Genomic DNA, 26100 nt, shown 5'->3' on the forward strand with positions numbered 1-26100 from the left:
GTTATAAGGACACTTTGAGTATCATTTACCTACTAGTAATTCATAAAATACAACACTTGCATTTTAAACACAAACTATAGAAACCATAGTAAAGATCCATCAATTATATTCTATGTTTAAGGTTAGTAATGTTCACCTACCATTTGTTTAGCCACATCATTTGGTACCCTCTAACACTGACATTGTGATAAGGGATCTGTGTACTTAGAGTGAGATAAATCTGTGTGTGTGTGTGTGTGTGTGTGTGTGTGTGTGTGTGTGTGTTAAGAGACATCATCTTTCTCAGAAAGCATGAGTATCCTGATCTTCACTATATGTATTCTCTCTCCTGCAGTTTCCACACCCTCGCGTATGTCTACACCACTCGTAGGGTGGTGTCTTTTGGTCATGGATCAAGTTGCACAAGCAGCCCACCTCATCCGGAGGCCCAAACGGAAAACTCTGACATTAGCTGCCTGATTTCTGCTGATGGTATAAGTGGTCCCACTCACTCATGATTTTCTGTTAATTGATTTCACTGAGGAAAAATATGATTCAGCTTCTTCTCAAAGGAGTGCACAGAACTATGGTTCATCTAGTGCTATTATTATTTTTGTTTGTTTGTTTTAGTGCTATTATTTTTCATTTGTGCAATATGCATTTTTCTTATGTAGTGATTCCTGGAGTATTTGATAACCTTTTCTAAAGATTAGGTAATACAAAAGAAGATCCCAAATCAGTTACTTAAGCATCAGAGCAATACACTTTTACTATATATTTAATCAAACCTCTTATAAAGCACATTAGCCTGGCTTCATGACCCAAATGCATGAAAAATTAAATTTTCGACCAAGTGAACATATGACATGTAACCTGTTCAAAATTAATCTTTTCTGCCGTTTGTAGTCAAAATTCATTCAGAAGATTATAAATTACCTTTATGGAAGTCAACTTAGCTTGGTAATAATCAGATTTTTTAAAGACTGTTTTTAAGAGACGTTTTAGATTTACACCAAAAGATTTATTTTTTTACTTATAAAAGCAGTAAGCATGGATTTATCACTTTCTTTTAGACCTTGTGGGTGTTCAAGTCAAACACATTTTTGCTGGAACATATGCCAACTTTGTGACAACTTATCAGGTATCTATTAATGTTTCTTTAACATCATTTTTCCCTCTAGATTTCAAAGCAGAATTGTATCATTTGTATATATTCAAATTCCTTAGAATGCTTTTTAAAAATGTTATGTAATTCTCACTTCCTCATCTGGCTTCCTAACAGTGAGACCACCCCCAAATGCATTGCTTTCCCACTAGCTAATCCGAGTACTCCAGGTGGATCAACACATTTAATCTTCATATCAGCTCCAGTTGGCCTTGTTTTCCTCCACGTTACAGATGAAAACAACTGAGTCTCAGAAAGGTGGATTCGCCCAAAGTTGCACTGCTGAGGAGTGGCAGAGCTGGATTCCAACCCAGGCCATCCAACCAACTTCAGAGCTCACACCACTGTCCACCATGCCAGTGCCTTCCTAACTGTTAACAGAGAGGATTTTTATTATTTTATTTCCGGCTGATTCTAAAATGTTTTGTGTGGAGACAAGCATACATGGTTATTTTTCTAATTTGTACTTTTCTCTATTATCAGGGATGTTTGTTTGTTTGTTTGTTTGTTTGTTTTTTGTTTGTTTTTAAATATATTTTATTGATTTTTAACAGAGACGAAGGGAGAGAGATAGAGAGTCAGAAACATCGACCAGCCGCCTCCTGCACATCCCCCACCGGGGATGTGCCCGCAACCCAGGTACATGCCTTTGACTGGAATCGAACCTGGGACTTTTCAGTCCGCAGGCTGACGCTCTATCCACTGAGCCAAACCGGTTTCGGCAAGGGATGTTTTAAACTTGACATCCATATAGACTCTTACTATGTTGCCTGGGGCAGAAAATGGTGACAGGCAAAGGTTTCTGTGTTGCTGGGCTAATCAGGAGATTGTTCTTGGTTGCTCTGTCATAGCCATTCAATAAGCCAGTCAACAAACACCTCCTGTGTCTCTGGCTCAGCTCTTAGCACTTGAGATGAAAGTGAATAATACAAGGATTCTATTATTTGTATCCTAGAAGGTTGCCCTCACTCATGGTGTTTGGATTCTACAGAAAAGGAAAGATAATAAACATAGAAATGCAAAATAAGGTTTTGTTAGAGAGTGAGAGGTGCTCCGAAGAAAACCAAACGGGTCTTTTGAGGTGGGCTTCTTTAGAAATGTCAGTCAGAGAAGGCCTGGCAGAGGCGGTGACATTTGAGCAGCTTAGAAACAGAGAAAGCATTTCAGGTAGAGGGAACGACGGGTAGAAAGCCCTGGTGCACGAACACATTTACCTCTGTGAGGAACAGAAAGAAAGCCGGCCAGACAGAGCTTGGTAGGAAAGGATAAAGAATCATCTGAGATGGAGCCGGGGACGTAAGGCAAGGTCAGTTATGTGAGGGGGGGCCAATTTGAAATGTCCTTGGAGAGGTGATCCGGAGTTCAGTTGGATGTCTGAATCTGGAGCTCAGGGAGGATGTCAGCGCTAGGATATAAACATGGGATCAAACTCTAGATGGGATCTAAGCCAGGGGCCTGGGTAAAAGGTCACCTAGAGGGAAAGGAAAAATGAAGAGAAGGGAACACCATCCAGGTTGGAGGGATTTCTCCATTTAGAAATCAGGCAGGGAGGAGGAGCCAGGAGAAGAGCCTGAGAAGGACCAGTTTCTGAGGTAGCAGAGAGCCAGGGAGGGCGCCTCATCACGCCACAAGAAGAAACTGGTTCTGGAAGGAGGAAGTGGCCAATTCCGTCACATCCTGCTGAGAGGTGAAGTAAGATGAACACAGAGTTTGTTTTTGCTGTTAAGACTGAGTCATCTGGCAGGGGGCAGGGAGTTGATGACACCTGACTTAGTGGGAGAGACAGAGAATAGCAGGGGAGCCAGTAGAAACCATGGCTGTGACAAGTGGGAGTTTGGTTGTGAAGGGGAATAGAGAACTGTGGGAGGGTTTTGCTGTTGTTTAGAAAGGTGATCTTAAGGTATGTTTGTGCGCCAGTGAGAAAGAATGATCCATTTCATATGGAGAAAGTAATGCATGAGAAAGAGTGAATAATTGTCATAAATGCAGCAAGACATGCATGGTGAGGGCGGCTGCTACTGCCATACAGTGGGTAGAGGCCAGGGATGCTGCTCAACATCCTACAGTGCACGAAATGGCCCCTCACAGCAAAGAATTAGCTGACTCAGAATGTCAGAAGCATCAGTTTAGAAACCCTGGTGGAGGGCATGAGTGGCTGAGGTGGAGCAGCGGAAAAGACTGGAGATGAGATCAAGAATTGAGAGATCAAGAATTGGGAAATACATTGTGTTAATTCTGAAGTTGCCAAGAATGACAGGAAGAAAAATGACAGGCGTGGTGGTCCTGAGGAAGACAGTCAGCAAGGTGCCAGAGTTGTCAATGATTGAAGGGTAGTGACTAGGACACTGGGAGATGATTGTAGAAGAAAGGGAGGCAGAGGATACAGTCTGATGTCATGTCCTTCGGAGGAGTCGGGATTTTGAAGTAGGAAGTAGAAGGAATGGTAAGTAGGTGCCTGTAGGGAGCAGGTTATTATCCCAAGGTTCCTGTGATATAAAAGGGGAAAAAAGCCTCCTCAGGATTGAACTGCAGGACTCAGATAAAGAAGCTGGAGGGAACTTTAGGAATCATGGTTACACATCTTCTTCAAAGGTCTTTATTTAAGCACTAGAGGCCCAGCCTGCACCCTCTCCAATCTGGGACCCCTTGGGGGATGTCTGACTGCCGGTTTAGGCCGGATCCCACAATCCGGGACTGTTGGCTCCTAACCACTCACCTGCCTGCCTGCCTGATTTCCCCCTAACGGCTCCCCTGCCGGCCTGATGGCCCCCAGCTATCCTCCCCTGCCAGCCCAATCGCACCCAACTGCCCTCCCCTGCCAGCCTGATTGCCCACAACTTCCCTCCCCTGCCGGCCTGATCGCCCACAACTTCCCTCCCCTGCCGGCCATCTTGTGGTGACATGAGGGCATCGTGCGAGGGCACGAGGGCTACCTAGGCTTTTATTAGTATAGATTAAACAAAAGTGACCAACATTTCCTGACTCATTACAAGTTCAGTGGAGGCCAAGGTATAGTATGGAACAGAGTACTAGTGTATTTGGAATTCTATGTTATAAGACTGATTTTTCTTTCCAGACAGTGATTTCTGACACGTCTGGCTGAGCCATTTGGTTTCAAGTATTGTAGAGAACCATGGTTCTCAAAGTGTGGTCCCCAAACCAGCAGTATCAGCATCGCCTGGGAACTCACCAGGTGCACATTCTTGGCTCCACCCCTGACCTACTGAACCAGAAACTGTGGGGATGGGCCCAGCAGTCTATGCTCTAACAAGATCACCAGGCGATTCTGCTGCATGCTGAAGTTTAAAAACTGTTGATATAAAAGTAAAAATCTGTGTCTTATTAAAGAGGAGAAAGAAACTAGTATTTATTGAGTACCTACTATAATATAAAGCTTGTATACCTAGTAATAAGATCCAAGGGATCTAGGTATTGGGTCTTATTATCTCATTTTTTATTGTGGTAATAATAATAATATATGTACATATATTACCAAATTTGCTATTTTAACCAATTTTAAGTGAACAGTTCAGTAGCATTAATTGCATTCCAATGTTGTAGAATGCAACTATCAACACTCTCCATCTCCAAAACTTTTTCATCACTCCAAACAAAATCTGTAAACATTAAATATTAACTCCCCATTCCCTCATTCCTCCCATCCCCAGGTAACCCCTAATCTACTTTTTGTGTATAATTTGCCTACTTCATATAAGTGGAATCATACAATATTTGTCCTTTCGTATCTGGCATATTTCACTTAGCATGTTTTCAATGTTCATCCATGTTGTAGCATGTATCAGAATTTCATTTCTTTTCATGGTTGAATAATCCATTGCATGTATATACAGCATTCATCTGTTGATGCTGTTGGTGGACATGGGTTGTTTATGTCTTTTGGCTATTGCAAATAACGCTGCAATAATATTGGCCTACAAGTATCTGTTTGAGTTCCTGTTTTTAATATTTTGTATTATCCCATTTCTAAGTGCTAAATTAAAGCTCAGACCAAACAAAGTAGCCAAAGCTAGGAACTGGACCAGACCAATCTGATGCCTTAGCTCCTCCCACCAAACCCCACTGCCTGAGAGGGCTGGTCCTATCTACAGCCTGTGCCACAAGCATTACGGGATTGCCTGTTACTCAGCACGTGTGTGTCTTTTCCTGATGGTTCTTTTATTTTGCTTCCTTGAAGGATACTGGTTCCACAAATGTTTCCAAGAAAACCTTGCCAGAAATAAGCCGAATTAACCAGTCCCGGGCAGAACAGTGGATGGCAATGACAAGTGGAAGTAATGAACGTGAAGCGACGAAGAGGTGGCTCTGTCCAATAATTATCTGACACTTTTATTTGGTTCTGGAGCCATGGTCACTTTATCCTAGACCTAAGAATGAGGGTTTGGCTTTCTTGTGAAGGCACTTGCATTTTAGCCTTGTCTTCTGCCACCTCTTAGTTTGAAGAAGTGATTGATTTATTCATTGATTCATTGTAGACTTAACAGATGTATTCAGGGTGGGGGGGGGAAGTAGGTTTATAGTTGTTCGTATCGAAAATTAATACAATAATTAATAAATAATGCAAGAATGAACTCTATTTCATGAACTCATAACTATAAACCTACTTTTTCCCCACCCTATTGAGGACGTACAATATCCCAGACACCTAGATAGGTGAGGGAGATGTAGGAGTGATTTTTTATGTCTTCACTAGAGGCCTGGTGCACAGATTTGTGCACCAGTGGGGGGTCCTTCGGCCTGGCCTGAGGGGATTGACTGAACCAGCAGTCCAACATCCCCCAAGGGATGTAGCAGTGCTCGAAGCAGCAGGTGGCCAGGAAGGAACCTGAGCCCAGGCCCTACTGCACCTGCCACCACTGCTCAGTAGACTCACTGCTGCTCCGCTGTGGTCTCCCTTCTCTAGTCCTAGGGTGATACCGGTGCGCCCCTGACCAAAGAGCGGCCACAGGCTTATGCACAGTCAGTCATGATGCAGGCCCTGATCCCAGTCCCAGTCCAGATGGGGGAGGGACGCACAGGGGGAGTGTCTGTGGGAGAGGCTTGCGCCACTGCAGCTGCGCTTGTCAGCCATGAGCCGGGCATCTATTGGCCAGCTGAACGGTGCTCTCGCTGTGAGAGTGCACTGACCACCAGGGGGCAGCTCCTGCATTGAGTGTTTGCCCCCTGGTATCCAGTGCCATCATAGCTACCAGTCAACTGGTCAAATGGTCACTTAGGCTTAGATAGATAGATAGATAGATAGATAGATAGATAGATAGATAGATAGATAGTTTATTCTATGGAGTTCCATTGTTAGTGTTCAGAAGGATGGATTTATTTAACTCTAGATTACTTGATCAAATCAGCTATGAAGGCTGTTGATAAGTTGTAGTAGTCACATGCACAAAGCATAACCAGCATTTGGAGGACTCTTAGAAGAATCGTTATTTTCGTTAAAAATGATTCCACATCATCAATTATATATTTAGACATGAGATAAGAGGAGGCATGCTTTTCTGTATGTTACGACTTAACCCTTATGTTATTGCTTTTGCAGTGAAATTAGAATGATATTTTCATCTCCTGCTTGTCTGACTGCAAGTTTTTTAAGGAAAAGGTAATATTTATATGAGATTTACCTTCATTTAAAACGGTGGGGAATTTTTTAAATGAAGTCTTTTAAGTCAGTCATTTCAATTTGTGAATTTTGGTATCTATGAACAAAAAGTCCAACATAGAAAACTCCATGGGTTGTTACAGAATTCTTCCATTTTGTAAAGTAATTTTCTGTTAGACCACTATTAAGTTGTAATTCCTATTTCACATTGTTTACTTCCTCAACCCTGCCCTCCTCTGTTCTCTAACTGGGAGGAACGGTGTTTTTTTCTGGATCTTTGTTTCCATGAGTATTATCTCATTGCCTTTGTACTCAGAGGCCAAGGCTGTACTTGGCAGTTCTTATTGTGGTGGGATCAGTAAGGAAAACAGATCCTATTTATCTTTAACTAGTCTCTCTATTGCAGAGGGAAATCTAACTTCATATTTGATTTGACACTTGGTCTGACCTAGTCGTTTAAACAATTCCTTTGTAACATACTCAATATTTGGTCTTCTATTTTTTCCCCTCCTTCTATGCTCAGCAGTACTGTGACTAAGAACCATGAAAAGATAACCTAGGCATTCTAAACATCTTAAGAGTTTGCTTGAGCTGAAACCGGTTTGGCTCAGTGGATAGAGCGTCGGCCTGTGGACTGAAGGGTCCCGGGTTCGATTCCAGTCCAGGGCGTGTGCCTGGGTTGCGGGCACATCCCCAGTGGGAGATGTGCAGGAGGCGGCTGATCGATGTTTCTCGCTCATCGATGTTTCTAACTCTCTATCTCTCTCTCTTCCTCTCTGTAAAAAATCAATAAAATATATTTTTTAAAAAAAAGAGTTTACTTGAGCAAATATTGATTCAAATGGGGTAGTGCGAAACAGGAGGTGATTAAGAGTGCTCTGCAAATAGGGAGCCAGGAGAAAGACTGACATAGAGAAAGTGCAGAAGCAAAGAAAGGAAATTATTTGATTGGCTATAGCTTTAAGCCTAGGCTGTTTGTGACTGCTTGTCCTTAGGTTTTGATTCCATAACTTTGAGGCATTTACAGGCTTAGATTTTGTTTCTTTACGTAGGCCTCCATGCCATTAGAGCCACCACAGTCCAATGGCTTTCTTGTTTAATTAAACAGTTTACAAAGGGAGGTGAAGGGGCCATAGCAACATGAAGGGACCCTTAGGCTGCCCTCTGCTTTCTCTGGAGGTGAGTGCCCTGGGGTCTATTTGCAGCCAGTATAACTCATTCCAGTCCTTTACTGGTCAGGTCCCAGGCCTCCCCTTGTTGAGTTGGCCTCAGGTTGGCTCATGGTTCAGAAGATACTGGGTGTACACATCTTCTAACCCCCTCCTGGCCACTAGGTGGTGCTTGCTTAACCCCTGCTGCAGCTATTCCTTGCCCCTACACAACTCAGTTGTTCCATTGGTTCATTTTTTCTTTTTAATTTTTTCAATTACAGTTTACATTCAACATTATTTTGTACTATTGTCTCATTGGTTCTTAGCCCAGCTGCATTCTCAGCCACTCCAACAACTTCACCTGGGCACCAGAGCAGCCCAGGGCAGTTAACTGGCATGGCTTCCCCCTGGCAGCTCATGAGGCAGTATATTCCTAGAGCTCAAAAAAGCATTCCTGTCCATCTCTATGCATCCTGGACAAAGGTGGGAGAAGAGAAATCAGGACACTGCTTCTCTCTACTGTTCCTCCCATTCGCTTTCCTCCTCTTGCCGTCCTTCCAGGCTAAAAGTGAGGGACTCTGCCATACAGTGTATCTTCTTTCTTCCCTAACTCTAGTCTCTTCCACACTAAGAATATCTTTTTCTTTTCTAGTTCTTTTTTTCTTTAAATGTATTGTTGACAGTATTACAGATGTCCCCTATTTTCCACTCCTTTGTCCCCCTCCACCCAGCCCCCACCCCACCCCAGGCCTTCCCTCACACTATTGTCTGTATCCATGGGCTATGCATATATGCATATATGTTCTTTGATTAAATGCGTCTCATTCCCTCCACCCCTCTGCCCTCTAAAATCAGTCATTCTGTTCCATTCATCCAGAGAGGGAACTCATGGACATGGACAACAGTGTTGTGATTGTAGAGGGTGGGGCTTGGGCTGGGGGTGAGTGGAAGTGGAAGAGGCCATGGAGGGGATAAATGGTGATTGAAAAAATAAAATAAAAATTATATGTATATATAAAATTATACGTGTGTGTGTGTGTATAGCCTAATATGCAAATTGTCCCCTCGAGAGTTTGACCCAGAGACCAGGAGTTCGATTGCTCGCTATGACATGCACTGACCACCAGGGGGTGGCGTGAAACGAAGGAAGGCCCTGGCCGGCAGCCAGAAGGCCCCAATCAGCCCTGATCGCTGGCCAGGCCTAGGGACCCTACCCGTGCATGAATTTTGTGCACCAGGCCTCTAGTATATGTGTGTGTGTGTGTGTGTGTGTGTGTGTGTGTGTGTGTGTGTGTATAATTTTATTTTTGGTTATTGTTGTTGTTGTTAATCCTCACCCGAGGATATTTTTCCATTGATTTTTAGAGAGAGTGGAAGGGAATGGGGAGAGACAGAGAAAGAAACATTGATGTGAGAGAGACACATCTGAGAGAGACACATTGATTGGTTGCCTTCTGCACAAGCCTGACCAGGGCCAGAGATCGAGCCTGAACCAGAGGTATGTGCTCTTGACCAGAATCTAACCTGGGACTCTTCAATTCGTGGGCTGACACTCTATCCACTGAGCAAAACTGACTAGGGCTATATATAAAATTTTTTTTTCAATTAGCAATAATCACACCTCAGATAAACCTCATTGGCTACGATACTGCCACTGCACAAAGCTATATATATAATTTTTTAAGTGGAAATGTAACCTCCCAGGAATGATGAACCTCAAGTTCATCTTAAAATGTCTTAAAATGTCAAAGGCTGGCCCTAGCCAGTTTTGCTCAGTGGATAGAGTTTTGGCCTGTGGACTCAAGGGCCCCTGGTTTGATTCCAGTCAAGGGCACATGCCCAGGTTGCAGGCTCAATCCCCAGTAGGGGGTGTGCAAGAGGCAGCCAATCAATGATACTCATTGATGTTTCTATCTCTCCCTCTCCCTTCCTCTCTGAAATCAATAAAAATATATTTTAAAAACTAAAAAAAAATAAAAAAGATGTCAAAGGCTGAAAAGAATATACTTTACAATCCTTTAATACTTGCATGATATTTTAGCCCTTTGGTTACTATTGATTTGTTAATCCAACAAGTATAAAGTATTTATTGATAGAACATAAAGACAAACTGTTTGGCAGAATGCACACTCCTCAAATATCATCAACACAGCCCAGGGTGGCAGGACACCTTTACAGGGCTTTAGCCACAATCTTTTGCAGCAAGGATTCAGAATCTGGAGAAGGGGTCATGCACAAATGGATATACTAGACAAGAAATATATATTTGGAAGGCACTGGGGGAACCAGCTGAAGGCCTTTCTCTAGTGGAATGGCTCTTTGAATCTCCGGACCCATAGCTTTTTATTTACTAGAATATACATTTGCCCTTTAGCAAAGCGAACAGACATCAATGGTAAGGTTTGGTAAACAAAGAATTATCAGGTTAGGGGATTGCCTTCAGCCATTCAGCCAGCAGCAGGGTAATACAATGCTGATTCTCAGCCCTTGTTGAATATCAAAGTCCATCAGCCTTCTGACAGACTTCTTGTATATATATGTTAACTACTTGTCATTTGCCTCCAGCAGGCTTTGTAGTGTTTCTGAGGGGGAAAGCCAGGTTGGAATTTATTAAGAATTGGCAGTTTAGTTTAAGGCAAGTTTTTCAGTGTGGAAAGGGGGCTTGGTTATGTTGGGAAAAGATACAAGGATCTTGGATGGATGGAAACTGCAGGGCAAGGATTTTGAGGCAAGAGGTTCAAAGAACTTGGCATAAACTATCTGTTGATGCTTTTCCATGGGAGAGTTCATGGGTCTTTTCAGGAAGTTCCTATAATGAATAATCAAGACATTTGCTTGGGCAGGTATCTCTAGGAATAGTAAAATCATGCTAATGAAATAGTGGAATCCCAAAGTAATGTAGCTGTAGATGGTAAGGAATGTGTATGTGTTCATGTGTGTGGGGGTTGCGGGGGCTGGGGGAGGGATATGTATTTTCAGTTCTCTGTATGCTGGCTGGAGGGGGGTAAATGCTATCAGTTCTCAGACGCAGCATGTAAAATGTTGCTGTTACTGCAGCCCAAATTTGTAGCTACTCTAGAGATAGTAAATTGTTACCTACCCTCACTTTTAGGAGAACATAGATTTCATGTTTTTTTATGCCAAGGAAATGGATTCTTTTGAAAGGAGGCAAGCTTTAAGAAAAAAAGTTTGTACTTGATATGTACTAAAATAAAACTAAATAAGGATATATGAAGCTTAGAAATGTTCCTTTCCATTTGTTTATGCGTGTTTTTGCATTTCTTGTATCCAAAGAGAATCCGGAAAAATGCATTCCATTGATGTGGACCTAGAAATGGCAAAAGATACCTTTGAGAAGTTAACACAAAAGCAATGGATTTCTTTCATGGTAATGTTACCGGTGAAAGTGGTGGATCCCCTTCCCCACTGGGTGCTGGGGGTCGGGTCCTTACATATCTCGAGAAAAAGAATTTTCTGAGACTCACACAGGAGGATGAGTGATTTTTATTTGCATGAATTACATCCTTGGGTTTGCAAAGTCCCACTTCCCTTAATCCAGTCCTGAAAGATATGAACCTGGGGCTTTGGCAGAGCTAGAAGCAAAGCCAGAGGCCAAAGTTCCGTCTGATAATCAAGCTGGGTCTGGGACAGCAGTAGGCTTGCTGCATTCCATTAGTCCATTGTGTGTGGGGTCCACATGGCTGTGGGCCCTGTGGGCGAGGGCAAGGGAGCCGAGGGTGAGGCCCCTGCAACAAGAGTCCCATGAGCAAAAGAGAGACAAGAGGAACAACAGAGGGAACTCCTTTGTTTAAGCGGTTAAGTACCTCACATCTTCCTGCTCTTGCAGTGGCCACACCTACTCTGGCCAATGACCTGTTCCCAGGTATGACTGACAGACAAGTACCTTCCCTATCTCACCCAGACCTCACTGGTCATGTGTCTGTTCTTCCCCTGTCCAGTCCATCCACCCAGTGGGGACAAACCAGTGGCTTCCTGGGAAAGGTTAAACCACAGCTTCCTGGCAAAGCTGTACAAATGGCAAGTCGCTAACCTTTGATCTTCTCTTTGCTCCTTTCCAATTATTAATAATTGGGCTAAATTATAACGGTATCAGTAAAAGTCAATATTTACTTGAGAAAAAGAGCAATAGAATTTCCACAGCAGCGGTTCTCACCCTGTGGGTCGCGACCCCTTTGGAGGTCGAACGACCTTTTCACAGGGGTTGCCTAAGACCATCGGAAAACACATATATAATTACATATTGTTTTTGTGATTAATCACTATGCTTTAATTATATTCAATTTGTAACAATGAAATTGGGGGTCACCACAACATGAGGAACTGTGTGAAAGGGTCGCGGCATTAGGAAGGTTGAGAACCACTGCCTTACAGGAACAATTATGATTGCAGTTTTTGTTGGGAGTTGAGTGAGGGGAACCTGATAGAGAGAGGGGACAGTGTTCATTTTGTGGTTGTTGTATTTCAGATGCCGTATTAAGCGCCGGCTCTTACTTCCTCTTTGAACACTTAAACATACAGAAGATGACAATGCTTTAATTTTCTTTCTTTCTTGATTGATTATAATTTTATTTAAAACATATTTTTATTAATATTTAGAGAGAGGAAGGGAGAGAGAAAAACATCAATCAGTCGCCTCCCACACATGCACCAAAAGGGGATCAAAGTCGCAACTTCAGGTATGTGCCCTGACCAGGAATGGAATCTGCCACTTTTGGTTAGCAGGTTGACGCTCCAACCGACCAACCAGGGTAACAATATTTTTATTTTCAATATGAGAAAACCATTACTTGAGAAGTAAATAACCTCTATCATGTTTGGGAAGCAGGATAATCCTGGACTAAGAGACTGAAAAGGCTGGTCTCTATTTCTTGAGATGAATCTCAAATCTAGTTGAGGTCAATCTGCTACTAATTCATCCCTTATCCTGAGAAAACTAATTGTAAGAACACTGATGTAGTAATAATAATAATAATAATAATAATAGTAATAATAATAATATAGTACTTTACAGTTTATTGTTGCATATATCATCATACTTAATCCTTACGTCATGTAGAGGCAGACACTATAGTTAAGAGTATCTGAGATCTATTAGATAGTATAATAATGCTAGCTGTTGTCACAAACAACTTCTAAACTTCAGTGGCTTAATACAATGAAGATTTATTTTCCACATCATAGTTCCATGAGGATTGAAAATATGAGTCACCTGTAGAGGGAAATTTTTTCCCCATCTATCCATCTTAGTTTCATTGGGTGAGACCCTACAAAATAGACTGAGAAAAGACAGGTTAATAGGTGAAAAACAAACCAAAGTTTATTCACGTGTGCATCCTTCGTATACACTCAGGGATAAGAAATTTGAAGGGGTGGTTAGAACTTGGGCTTATATAGCATCTTAGTAAAGTACAATCATCTTGTATAGAAGTGACCAGACAAAGGAAAAGGACTTTGAGCTTCTAGAGGTGCCAAATTGTGGGAAGGCAAATATATGGGGAAATGAATGGTAGGAAAGGGCTAGTTAGTAAGATTTGTTTGTGTGGACTTTCTCAGTGCCAGCTCATCTCTGCTGTAAGGTGGCTATCCTCTTCCTGGTACAGGAAGTTGGGAATAAGAGGACACCTTCACAAAAGGAATTTATATTCAGTTTTCAGGTAAATAGAGGGGAAGCCAGAAAGCTTGTTCTAGTCTGTTTTTTCTTACTTGCCTTCAGCTCAAAATGATCCTCAAGCCTGGCCAGCATGGCTCAGTGGTTGAGTGTCGATCTATGAATCAGGAGGCCACAGTTCAATTCCCGGCCAGGGCACATGCCCAGGTTACGGGCTCGATCTCGGGGTGTGCAGGATGCAGCCGATCAATGATTCTCTCTCATCATTGATGTTCCTATCTCTCGCTCCCTCTCCCTTCCTCCCTGAAATGAATTAAATACACACACACACACACACACACATACACACATACACACATTTAAAATGAACCTCATGCAGGAGTGGCATCTTTTGGGGTGGCATAGTCTGCTACCCTTCCAACCTCTGCACAGTTGAATTCAGCAGTGGCGCAGGCTCCTTCTTTGTGGGTTCTGGCACCATGAAACCCTCCAGTAGATCTTCTGTGTTTGGTTGGCAGATTAGGAAAGAGAGTAAAGGTCATGTGAGAGGTTTCTGGGGGCCATGCCTCGAAGTGTCTTACATCACCTTCACTCACGTGGCATTAGCTAGAACTCGGTCACATGGCCCCACTAACTGCGGGGGCGGCTAGAAAATACCATCTTCCGGTGAACCCAGGAGGAAGCTGCAACAGGACTGGAGAGGGGAACACATGGCATTTTCTCTGCTGAGGCAGATTTTAGCCCAGACAGGTCTGGGTATGGATCCCTGCTCTGTCACTTTCTAATTGAACCACCTCCACAAGTCCCTCAGCACCTACGTGCACATGGGATCCACTTTTATTTCCTTATGCACCCCAATATAAAATCGGAAGGATGGCTCGCACATACTACTTCAGGGGCAGGTGGGATGCAAGGAATGATGAACAACAGGTTTCAGGAAAACTAAATGATGATTCTAGTTGGGAAGTGGAGGAATGAAACCCCTGGTCCCAAAACTTACCCCGGGCCTTTCTTCCTTGGATCCCGTTTCAACTGCAGATAGCTACAGGTCTCAGGGATCATCTGCTCGGAGCTCTTCCATGCCGTTCTCCACACCAAGAAGCGTTGTCAGTTTTCCTTCTGCTCCCACAATGTCCTGTGATGCACGATCCTAGGAACTCGGAAAGTCTGGTGGTTCCCTTTGCACAGGCTGTTTGTAAAATGAGTGACCGATCTTTACGAGTCCTGAGTAAGTTTGATTCCTTTCATGTTACTTTATTTGAACTCTCAATAGAGTCACTGTCTGAAGTAGAAGTTGTAGCAAATTTTGAATAGATTTTAAAATATACAAATCCTTGAGTACATGATATGTGAATTATTGGAAAGATAAACCTAAAGCAATTCTAATCATTACAGTTATACCGTGCAAGGCATGTAAAATTCTTAGACTTGGACATGGCTTTGACATCAGAGTTTAGTAACCGTAGAGGATCCAGTCACGATAAATCCACTTTGAAATTTTTTGCTCGTGCTTTAGACATCTTAACCAGAGGGGATGGAAAAGAAATGTTAAGTTTTGTGTTCTTGTTTATTTTATTCACTACAATAGGATGTCTTTTTACAATTTTAAGCAAGTGTTCAAGGTCCAAAACTTGAAAGGAACAAAGGATATATACAGTGAAATATAAGCCACCTAGTTCCCCTCTCAGAAAGCAATTACTGAATATAGTTTCCTGTGTAAACTTTGAAAGATATTACACATAAAAACATATAGAAATGCATTTTTTAGTGGCAGCATACCACTCACATACTTTGGCAACTTGGCTTTTCCCCATTTAACAGTATATTATGGAGAGCATTCTGCTTTTGAATCGGTAGAACTGCCTTATTCTATGTAATGTCTGAATAGATTGTATTGGGAAGATATACTGTGAATAGTTGTTTCTAAATTTTTGCTATCATAACAGTGCTAACATGCATTTCTTTGTACATTTATAAATGTACACAGCCAAGGAAAATTCCAGAAAGCAAAATTACTGGGTCTAACTGTACATGCATTTTAAATTTTGAGAGATTTTGCAAAAAGACCTTCCACAGAAGTCTGGACCACCAGGTAGCCCAACTTCAAGGGGCCGCCATCCACACTGTATCTAAGTAAAATGCACCCCTGGAGCTGGGCAAAGTAGCCGCCAGGACAGAGGATGTATGTTTACCCTTCACGACAAACATGACAGCAGCAGCCCGTGAATTCATGTTTCTACAGTGTTATCAAACTTTTCCCATTCTGAAAAAATAATCTCTTAATTTAATTTTCTCATTAAGAATGAGGTTGTGCTGGTTTTCTTTTATTTTTTATTTTTTTGGTTTGTTTTATTAATCCTCACCTGAGGATATTTTTCCATTGACTTTTAGAGATAATGGAAGGGAGGGGAAGACACACAAAGAGAGAAATATCAATGTAATAGAGACACATCGATTGGTTGCCTCCCGCAAGCGCCCCAACTGGGACTGGCGATCGAGTCTGCAACAGAAATATGTGCCTTTGACCAGAACCAAACCCAGGACCCTTCAGTCCTCAGGCAGACGCTCTATCCACTGAGCCAAACAGGCTAGGGCAGTGGTTCTCAACCTTCCTAATGCCGCGACCCTTTAATACAGTTCCTCATGTTGTGGTCACCCCCAACCATAAAATTATTTTCATTGCTACTTCATAACTGTAATTTTGCTACTGTTATGAATCCTAATGTAAATATCTAATATGCAGGATGTATTTTCATTGTTACAAATTGAACATAATTAAAGCATAGTGATTAATCACAAAACAATATGTAATTACAGATATGTTTTTCAGTGGTCTTAGGCAACCCCTGTGAAAGGGTCGTTCGACCCCCAAAGGGGTCGCGACCCACAGGTTGAGAACCGCTGGGCTAGGGGTTCTTCTATCTCAGTTCATGTGTATATCATATCTGGGAACTAGCAGTTCTTCCCGCTTACCCATTTTTCTATCTGTTGTTAGTTTTTATTTAGGAGGTTTCAAACTATTATGGCAGCTAATCCTTTATCAACAATATGAGTTAGAAATTTTTTCTTTAGGTTATTAAAATTGTTTTTACTTTGTGGTATTTTTGCCATGCATGATTATTTTTAACATGTTTATGAAGCCTACTATATTAGCATTTTCCTTTATGGTTTCTTAGTTTGGATCATACTTCAAATAGAGTATCTCACTCAGAAACAAAGAAACAAAAACATTCCCATGCTCCAAATATAGTTTTTATTGTTTCATTTTTATGTTTAAATCTTTGATCCATTTGGAGTTTATCTTGATTAAATTCTTTTCTGGATCAGTTTCCACTTGTCCCCAGACATTTATTGAATTATCTGTTTCATTGCCATTAATATGCAATGCCACCTTTATCATATCTAACCTCTCAAGTCCATTTGGATCCATTTAGGGACTTGTGCTACATTGATCTGCTTTTCATGCATTTGGGTCATACAGTTTTAATGGCGTTAGCTTGATAATATACTGTAACGTTTGATAGGTTTATTTTCTGAGAATTGTCCTGTAAAGGTACAATAATCTAGACTGTAACCTCAGTAATATTAAAATATTGCTATTGTTATAATTTTATATAAAAATATATCCATATATATGAGATGTGTTTGAAGTCTGAAGACATAGATATTATTTTTTACAGATTGGAAATATCCTTGATGACATTGTATGTGTATATGTATTTACCTATGTATGTTCTCAGACTTTATAAATAATCTATAGAACTTTCAGTTTGACAATCATGAAATCAATCAAGTAATCAAGCATAAATATGAACTATCAACACATTTCTTTAGAATCCCGAATTTGAGCTTTCAATTCCAATGATACTTAATCAGGGAAAATATTTTTTCTGTAATAAATGTTGTCCAGGATGATATCCTTAGAAAATGTATTTTATGGGTTTTGTAAACAGAAATGGAAAATATCTATTTCTCACATTAAAGAACCCAGTAGAAACTGAAGGAATACTTTTTAGGGGGGCAGAGGAGTATATATTTATCATGGCTGATTTTGCATCCCTCAGAGCAGTGTTGGGCATCTTTACAAGAGTCTTCTCTCAACACACTAGTCCAGATGCTTAAATCAGCCATCATTGCTCAAATGATTTATTGGGTTGAAACACCTCAGAATAACTGCAATCTGAAACCTCTTCTAGAAATGATGAAAGAAGTGTACAAGGTAAGTGTGCATCTAAAGGAATGTATATACCATCTTACTACATAAAATCTTGTAGTTCTCAGCCAATTGGAGTCTTGTTCTGTTATGTTTTTCACAACAGAAAGAATATTTTATTCAGCCTTAATAATTCAAAATTTTGCTTGTTTTGCTAATTGGATAGACTCTGGAGGAATATATTACATATTACATATAATATATGAGATGCACAAACACTACTCAAATATGAGAGTGGTTTAGCATTTTCATTAGCATGCACAGCATAATCTAGAAGTAACCTAAGGTTAGGCTACTAACAATCTTAATATTGTTAGGGGACAGGAGAGGAGCCAGAGCATTTTCAGTAAAACAAGAGAATTCAGTTGATATCATTCCATTAAAAATTAGCTAAAATAAGATGCTTTTACAAATAAATTGCTAAATGTCAATCTGAGCAAAGTTCACCATAAAATTACAATCTCAATAGGAGAAAATATTACACACAAGGGTTAATGCTTTTCAGAAGTACTATTATAGTACTATTTCTAAAGTAGTATATTTCTTTTTTTCTCCAGCTTTATCGAGATATAATTGACATATAACATTGTGTGACTTTAAGGTGTGCAGTGTGTTGATTTGATACACTTTATATTTTGCAAAATCATTAACACCATAGCTTTAGCTAACACCTCCATCACCTCATGTGGTAATTACTACTTGTTTATTGTGGTGATAACACTTAAGATCTACTTGTAACTTTCAAGAATATAGTACAGTGCAGTTGACTATAATCACCATGCTGTACATTAGATCCACAGAACTGATTCATTTTATAATTGGAAGATTGTACACTTGGACCAACATCTCCCCATTTCCCTCACCCCCAAGCCCCTGACAACCATCATTCTACTTTCTGTTTCTATTAGTTCAGCTTTTTTAGCTCCCACATATAAGTGAATTCATACCGCATTTGTCTTTCTCTGTCTGCCTTATCCCACTTAGCATAATGTCCTCAAGGTCCATCAATATTGTCCCAAAAAGCCAAAACCGGTTTGGCTCAGTGGATAGAGTGTCGGCCTGCGGACTGAAAGGTCCCAGGTTCGATTCCGGTCAAGGGCATGTACCTGGGTTGCGGGCATATCCCCAGTAGGAGATGTGCAGGAGGCAGCTGATCGATGTTTCTCTCTCATCGATGTTTCTAACTATCTCTCTCCCTTCCTCTCTGTGAAAAATCAATAAAATATTTTTAAAAAAAAAATATTGTCCCAAATGTAAAAATTTTCTTCTTTCTCATGGCTAAATAATATTTCATTATATATGTGACATGATGAAAGAAGTGTATAAGATAGATGAATGAATATCACATATTCTTTATTCATTCATCCATCCATGGATGCTTAGGTTGTTTCTTTCTTAGCTACCATAAACAAGACTGCAATAAACATGGGGGAGCAGATATCTCTTTGAGAGAGTGATTTAATTTCCCTTGATATATACCCGGAAGTGGGAATCCTGGATCATATGGTAGTTCTGTTTTCAATTTTTTGAGAAACGTCCATGCTGTTTCCATAGTGGCTGCACCCATTTACATTCTCACCAACAGAGCACAAGAGTTCCCTTTTCTTCACACCTTCACCAACACTTGTTATCTCTTGTCATTTTGATGGTAGCCATCCTAAAAGGTGTGAAGTGATATCACCTTGTGGTTTGATTTCAGTAGAAATATCTATTCAGTTCCTCTGCTCATTTTATTTTTTAAATATATTTTTATTGATTTCAGAGAGGAAGGGAGAGGAAGTGAGAGATAGAAACATCAATGATGAAAGAGAATCATTGATTGCTGCCTTCTCCACGCCCCCTACTGGGGATCGAGCCCACAACTAGAGTATGTGTCCTTGTCTGGAATTGAACCCAAGTGCCTTCAGTCCGCAGGCCGATGCTCTGTCCACTGAGCCAAACCGGTCAGGGCAAAGGGCTGAATTTTTATGGTGCTTTTATTCTCAAGATCTGGGAACTGTTTCCAGAAAACCTGTGCCCTAAGAATTTCTGTACTATCTCCACTGCCAATTGGAGAAATTATAGATCTAAAAAATGGAAGTTTCATAGAATTCTACTTCATCATTAATAAAGGCTTTGGGTTTATAGAGCTCTATTCTGATTACCTATGTAATAGCACTCTCTCCCTCTTTCTCATATATGAGAGAAGATTACATCATCTGTTAATAGAAAATTATGTTCACAGGTCATATTCTCTTTAAGGTAAACAAAGCTACTTGTCAACTACCAGAGAATACTTTCATCATAAATGAACTCTCCACTAAGTTGAACTTTATTGAAGAAAGAAAAATAATGTTCCAGAGAGATAACTACCAGGTAAGAGTAACATTTTCACTTCTGAGTGGAAATACCAAGAGGGCTCTGAATATTTTCATACGTTAAGGGGGGGGACACATTAGTAGCTATGTAGGTATGTAGGTATGACAAATCAACATTTGAAAATGTCCTTACTGGAATGCTGAATATGCTAAATTTGATGATCAGTGAAAACTTAAACATCTTTTACTCACAAAACAAATGCATTTTCTTAGAAATTTGTTTCTAAGTAATTTGGATTTTTAAAAACAGATTATAGAAAATATAGAAAGAAATAATTTAAGGTGATGAAGTAAAGGAATGACATTTTTCTCTGCTTTTAATGATTAAAACTGTCTGTTTGTTTCTTAGATAACTCCAGGAAACTTCAGTCCCATTATTTTCAGTGAATTTCCATTTATCTTTAATTTGTTATCCAAAATTAAATTATGGCAAGCTGATTCCTTTTTGAAAAAACTGGTATGTATGCCTTACATTTTTATTATGTAAAATTTCAAACATATACAAGATAGAAATAACGGTGTAATGAATCCCATCACAAAGTTTTAACAGTCATCAACGTTTTGCTACACTTTCATTTATTATTATTGTTGTTTTTATAGTTGTTAGTATTTTTGCTGAATTATTTTAAAGCAAATCCTAGGCCCACTTTCTTTTCACCTCTCCATACTTCAGAGCATTATTTCTGGTTGTTTCACTCTTATTTATGCTAACATTCATCAGTGGGTTCAGCTGTTGACCACATGATATTTCCATTGTCATGTTTCCCATTAACCTTTTATTTAATTACTAGAGGCCTGGTGCACAAAAATTTGTGCACTTGGGGGAAGGGGGGTCCCTCAGCCCAGCCTGTGCCCTCTCACAGTCTGGGACCCCTCAGGAGATAATGACCTGCTGGCTTAGGCCTGCTCCCGGGTGGCAGAGGGCAGGCCCAATCCCTAGGTGCAGCCCCTGGTCAGGCTCAGAGCAGGGCCGATTGGGGAGTTGGGGCGCCGCCCCTGTCATGCACAGAGCAGGGCGGATTGGGAGGTTGTGATGCCACCCTCAGTCACTCTCAGGGTAGGGCCAATTGGGGGGTTGGGGCACCGCCCCCTGTCACACTCAAGGCAGGGTCGATGGGGAGGTTGCGGCGCCACCCCCTGTCACGCACAGAGCAGGGCCGATCAGGGGGTTGGGGTGCCACACCCTGTCACACTCAGGGCAGGGCCAATGGGGAGGTTATGGCTCTACCCTGTCACACACACAGCCGCAGGGCGATCAGGGGGTTGGGGCGCCTTCCCCTGTCATGAACAGAGCAGGGCCGATAGGGAGGTTGTGGCCCCACCCTGTCACACACAGAGCTGCAGGGTGATCAGGGGGTTTGGGCACTGCCCCCTGTCACGCTGATCCCGGTGCCGGGAGGCCTCACGGCTCCGCTGATCCCGGTGCTGGGAGGCATATTGCCCTTTTACTATATAGGATAGAGGCCTGGTGCACGTGTGGGGGCTGGCTGGTTTGCCCTGAAGGGTGTCCTGGATCAGGGTGGGGGTCCCCACTGGGGTGCCTGGCCAGCCTGGGTGAGGGGATGGTGGCTGTTTGCAGCTGGCATACACTCTTCAGGGTGGGGGTCCCCACTGGGGTGCCTGGCCAGTCTAGGTGAGGGGCTGAGGGCTGTTTTCAGGCTGGCAGGTGACGGAAGCTCCCTACCTCTCCTTTTTTTCTTTTTTTTTATTCTGGGCCAGCTTTAGCTCTGAGGCTCCAGCTCTTAGGCCTCCACTGCTGAAAGCAGGTATCTGGTTTGTTACGGTTCTATAATCGAAACAGTGTATAACTCCAGTTCTGAGTTCCCGGCTCCCTGAAAGCAGGTTTCTGGGGTTTTGTTTAGCTTCTATATTTGTTACAATGTTTCTTAAACTGCAAGCTCAGAGGTCGGCAGCGGCAGGCGGGGAACGTTGGTTTCCTTTGTCACTGAAGCAAGCAAGCCTCATGTTAGTTTCAAGCTGCCTGGCTGCCGGCTGCCATCTTGGCTGGCAGTTAATTTGCATATCTCGCTGATTAGCCAATGGGAAGGGTAGTGGTCGTATGCTAATTACCATGTTTCTCTTTTATTAGATAGGACTAGTAGCCCTGCGCATGAATCCATTACTAGTAGCTCACTGCCACTTGCCTCCGGTGGCTACCCACCCACCGCATATGGTAGCACTCTTCTGCTCATAGCTCGTTGCTCTAGCCTCCTGTAGCTCTCCCCACTCTTAGCTTGCTGCCCAGCCCTCCTGTAGCTCTCTGCCACTTGTAGATCAGTCGTGACATTACAGCATCCCAGCCAATTTGCATAGTCCTCTATTATTATATTAGATTCCATCCATTGTTTTGGTTGAAGTTTGCAAAACAGCAACATTTCTAGTATTATCATTTCTTCCAAAGTTATGAACTGCAAAGAACTTTTACTTTTTTAACTTTTTTATTTTTTATGTAAAGAACTTTTCCTCATCAATGAGGGCTATTTGGCTCCCCTGAAAAATCGTCCATATAAGAAGGCAGACTAATGTGTAATCCTTTTCCATGCATAGTAGTTGTACCAATTTATGTTACCACCAGCAATGCATGAAATGCCTCTTTTACACTATAATCAATACAGTGTTACCAAGCTCTGTGGTCTTTTCCAATTCTTTGGGTTAGCCATGATATTCCAATTTAATTTTTTAAAAATTATGTTTTTATTTGTTTCAGAGAGAGGAAGGGAGCGAGAGAGAGAGAGAGAGAGAGAGAGAGAGAGAGAGAGAGAGAGAGAAAGAGAAACATCAATGATGAGAGAGAATCATTGATTGGCTGCCCAGTGCATGCCCCCCACTGGGGATCAAGCTTGCCACCCAGGCATGTGCCCTGACCAGGAATCAACCTCTTGGTTCATGGGTCAATGCTCAACCACTGAGCAACACCAGCCGGCTCATTTTAATGTTAATTTACGTTTCTCATGTATATACAGAAAAGCCTAAGCGACTGTTATGTCTGAACGACCAGAATGACTGGAATGACCGGTCAACCAGTCGCTATGACGCACACTGACCACCAAGCGGCAGAAGCTCAGCACAGGAGCTGCCCCCTGGTGGTCAGTGTGTTCCCACAGCCAACCTCCCACAGTCCCTCCCCCTGTTGCTTACCCTGGCTGGCTAGCCCCAATAGGCCTGGCCCTGATCGGCCCGGCCCCGATTGGGACTCGGTGAGATGGCCACAATCGGCCTTGATCACCAACCAGGCCTAGGGACCCCACCCATGCACGAATTCATGTACCCGTCCTCTAGTTATTATATAATGGCTGCAGCCTCACTTTCTTCAGCTAATAACCATTGTTTTCCTACTATGAGCAATACAGAAATAATCAAATAAATGCTCTTTTTCTCTCTATCCAGTTTTAGTGACTATACTAAGTTCTTAGTTACTCTTTAGATTATCATATCTGATTATGAGTCTTGGAGCTTGAGCCCTGGCTGGGTAGCTCAGTTGATTAGAGCATCATCTCAATAGTCCAAGATTGTGGGTTCATTCCTAGTCATGGCATATACAAGGAGCAGTCAGTGAATGAATAAGTGGAACAACAAATCAATGTTTCTCTCTACCCCCCCACCCCCCATCCTATCTCTCTAAAATCAATAAATAATGATTTCTTTAAAAAGTCTTGGAGCTTCATTTGTAAGCTCCAACTGATATTATTTTGATTCCAGTGAATTTATTCTGTTTTCCATTTATTCTCTTCCTTCCACTCTTTTTCTGGGAGTTGTATTATTCCCACAAAACACTTACATGGTATTTTGTCTCTCTTGTCACCATCAGCCTTATACTCTCAGTTATACTCACCACATGCCCAGACATTATGCTAAAGATTTTCCAAACATTTTTTGATCATTGAAGTTTGTTTTCTAGGCCATTCCTCAGGAAAGGTTCGTATCTATTTTCTATGATGTTTATAGAAAGACTACAAGAGCTCTAGCCAGTTTGGCTCAGTGGATAGAGCGTTGGCCTGCGGACCAAAGACTCCCAGGTTTGATTCTGGTCAAGGGCATGTATCTTTTTTTTTTTTTTTCCTAGATATATTTTATTGATTTTTTACAGAGAGGAAGGGAGAGGGATAGAGAGTTAGAAACATCGATGAGAAAGAAACATCGATCAGCTGCCTCCTGCACATCTACTGGGGATGTGCCCACAACCCAGGCACATGCCCTTGACCGGAATCGAACCTGGGACCCTTCAGTCCACAGGCTGACGCTCTATCCACTGAGCCAAACCGGTTTCAGCAAGGGCATGTATCTTGGTTGCAGGCTCCTCCCCAGCCTGGGAGGCAACCAATTGATGTGTTTCTCTCACATCAATGTTTCTCTCTGTCTTTCCTTCTCTCTTCTACTCTCCCTAAAAATCGATGGAAAAATATCCTCAGATGAGGATTAACAAAAGAAAAAAGGAAAAAACAAAGACTATAAGACAGAATTTAACGACTTAAAGGAATCAGAAACATACCCATTACTTTTGCTAATAATTCAAAGGAGATGGGCCATGTAAGTGAAAAGTCGGGACATCACATGCACACAAGGAGTCATTTCAGTAATAAAGTATTTCCTTTTCATTCCCTATTAATTATAGAGCTTATATGACATTTTCCAATGGGCCATGCCTGATAAATCCATAAACACCACATCCTATATAATAAAAGCCTAATATGCAAATCCACCAAATGGCTGAATGACTGGTCGGCGGGTGGTGGAGCCAGTGAGTGGGCGCTGCCGGGCCAGCCAAGGTGGGTGCCAGCGGGCAGAGGGAGGGGACAGTGATCGGAGGGACAGGGCTGGCCTCTCGCCAGCCAGCACTGTCCCCTGATCGCCCAGCCGGTCACCTCCCACAGAGGGAGGCCAGACTGCGGCTTTGGCCCTCTCCCCCTGAGGAGCGAGACTAAGCCATCAGTCAGACATCCCCCAAGGGCTCCCGGACTGAGGGCGCAGGCTGGGCTGAGGGACACCCCCCCCCCCAAGTGCATGAATTTTCATGCACCGGGCCTGTAGTTTTTACAGTAATCAACCTAGAAGGACAAAGTACATCCTGCTAAAAGCATTCCATAGTTAAGGACTCTCCCTTTAGATACTGTTATTAGTGTCTGTCATCAGATTGACTTGCTCATCTCTTCTGTTTCCCAGCCACCTTTTTTTTTTCAATTTTCCTGACATTCTGGGTAATGGGAGAAAATAGATTAAATCTTTCCTTCCCAAACCTAACTTTCCCTTAAGTTCCCTTTAAGAAAATCTTTCCCTCTACATTATTTTTTTCTATAGAAATTTTCTGCCTAGCCTGTCTGCTCTGTTAGTGAGGGTTGAGTGCATAGCGGACCCAGGCAAGTTACATACTATGAAGGATTGGGAAATGTTTGAGGACAAGAAAATTCTTAGTTGTAGTTGTCATGGGTGAAGTCACAAAGCAGGTTCCACAATCCTGTCCTCCAGAGGAGAGATGATGGACTTAGTCAAAATTGTAAGCTCCAAACTAGATTTATCAATCCAAATGCACAAACGTAGAAATGGGAAACCAGTACATGGAGAACGGGAGTAGAGAGACCGGAAAACAAGATACACAGGTTTCCAGTCCAATTCATGGGAAGGCGAGAGAAGCCTGGGCCACAGCAGGACGCATACACCTTTCCCTGTTAGTCAGTGCAGGATATTGCTGGCCACTTCGTCACTCAGAGCCACGGGACATGTAGCTTAGCAGTCAGTATTCCTGAAGTGTCGGCAGATTCCAAGGCCACAGGAGGAGATGACCCACCACCAGAAAAGACTAGAAATGGCATTTTTCCATCTCCCTACAAATATGGAGCTTCTTGTTTTGTTTCATTTTAAATACATATTTTTTAATATATTTTTATTGATTTCAGAGAAGAAGGGAGAGGGAGAGAGAGATAGAAACATCGATGATGGCTGCTTCCTGCACACCCCCTACTGGGGATCGAGCCCACAACCCAGGCATGTGCCCTTG

General features: G+C 42.0%; 1 protein-coding gene and 1 pseudogene across 2 annotated transcripts in view; one reads left to right on the plus strand and one right to left on the minus strand.

Annotated features, from left to right (window-relative positions):
* The window catches only part of HERC6 (HECT and RLD domain containing E3 ubiquitin protein ligase family member 6), a 65109-nt gene that overhangs the window by 22551 nt on the left and 16458 nt on the right, over positions 1-26100 (plus strand). For both annotated transcript variants that reach the window (XM_036339421.1, XM_036339428.1), the window contains 9 exons: positions 335-471; positions 1053-1120; positions 5340-5461; positions 6699-6758; positions 11204-11297; positions 14577-14766; positions 17603-17757; positions 19993-20106; positions 20458-20565. In XM_036339421.1, coding sequence (XP_036195314.1) covers positions 335-471; positions 1053-1120; positions 5340-5461; positions 6699-6758; positions 11204-11297; positions 14577-14766; positions 17603-17757; positions 19993-20106; positions 20458-20565 — 1048 coding nt within the window. The remainder of the gene's footprint in view (positions 1-334; positions 472-1052; positions 1121-5339; positions 5462-6698; positions 6759-11203; positions 11298-14576; positions 14767-17602; positions 17758-19992; positions 20107-20457; positions 20566-26100) is intronic.
* LOC118661058 lies at positions 9492-9575 on the minus strand (annotated as a pseudogene).

Source organism: Myotis myotis, unplaced genomic scaffold, assembly GCF_014108235.1.
Source record: "Myotis myotis isolate mMyoMyo1 unplaced genomic scaffold, mMyoMyo1.p scaffold_m19_p_1, whole genome shotgun sequence".
NCBI classification, from domain to species: Eukaryota; Metazoa; Chordata; class Mammalia; order Chiroptera; family Vespertilionidae; genus Myotis; species Myotis myotis.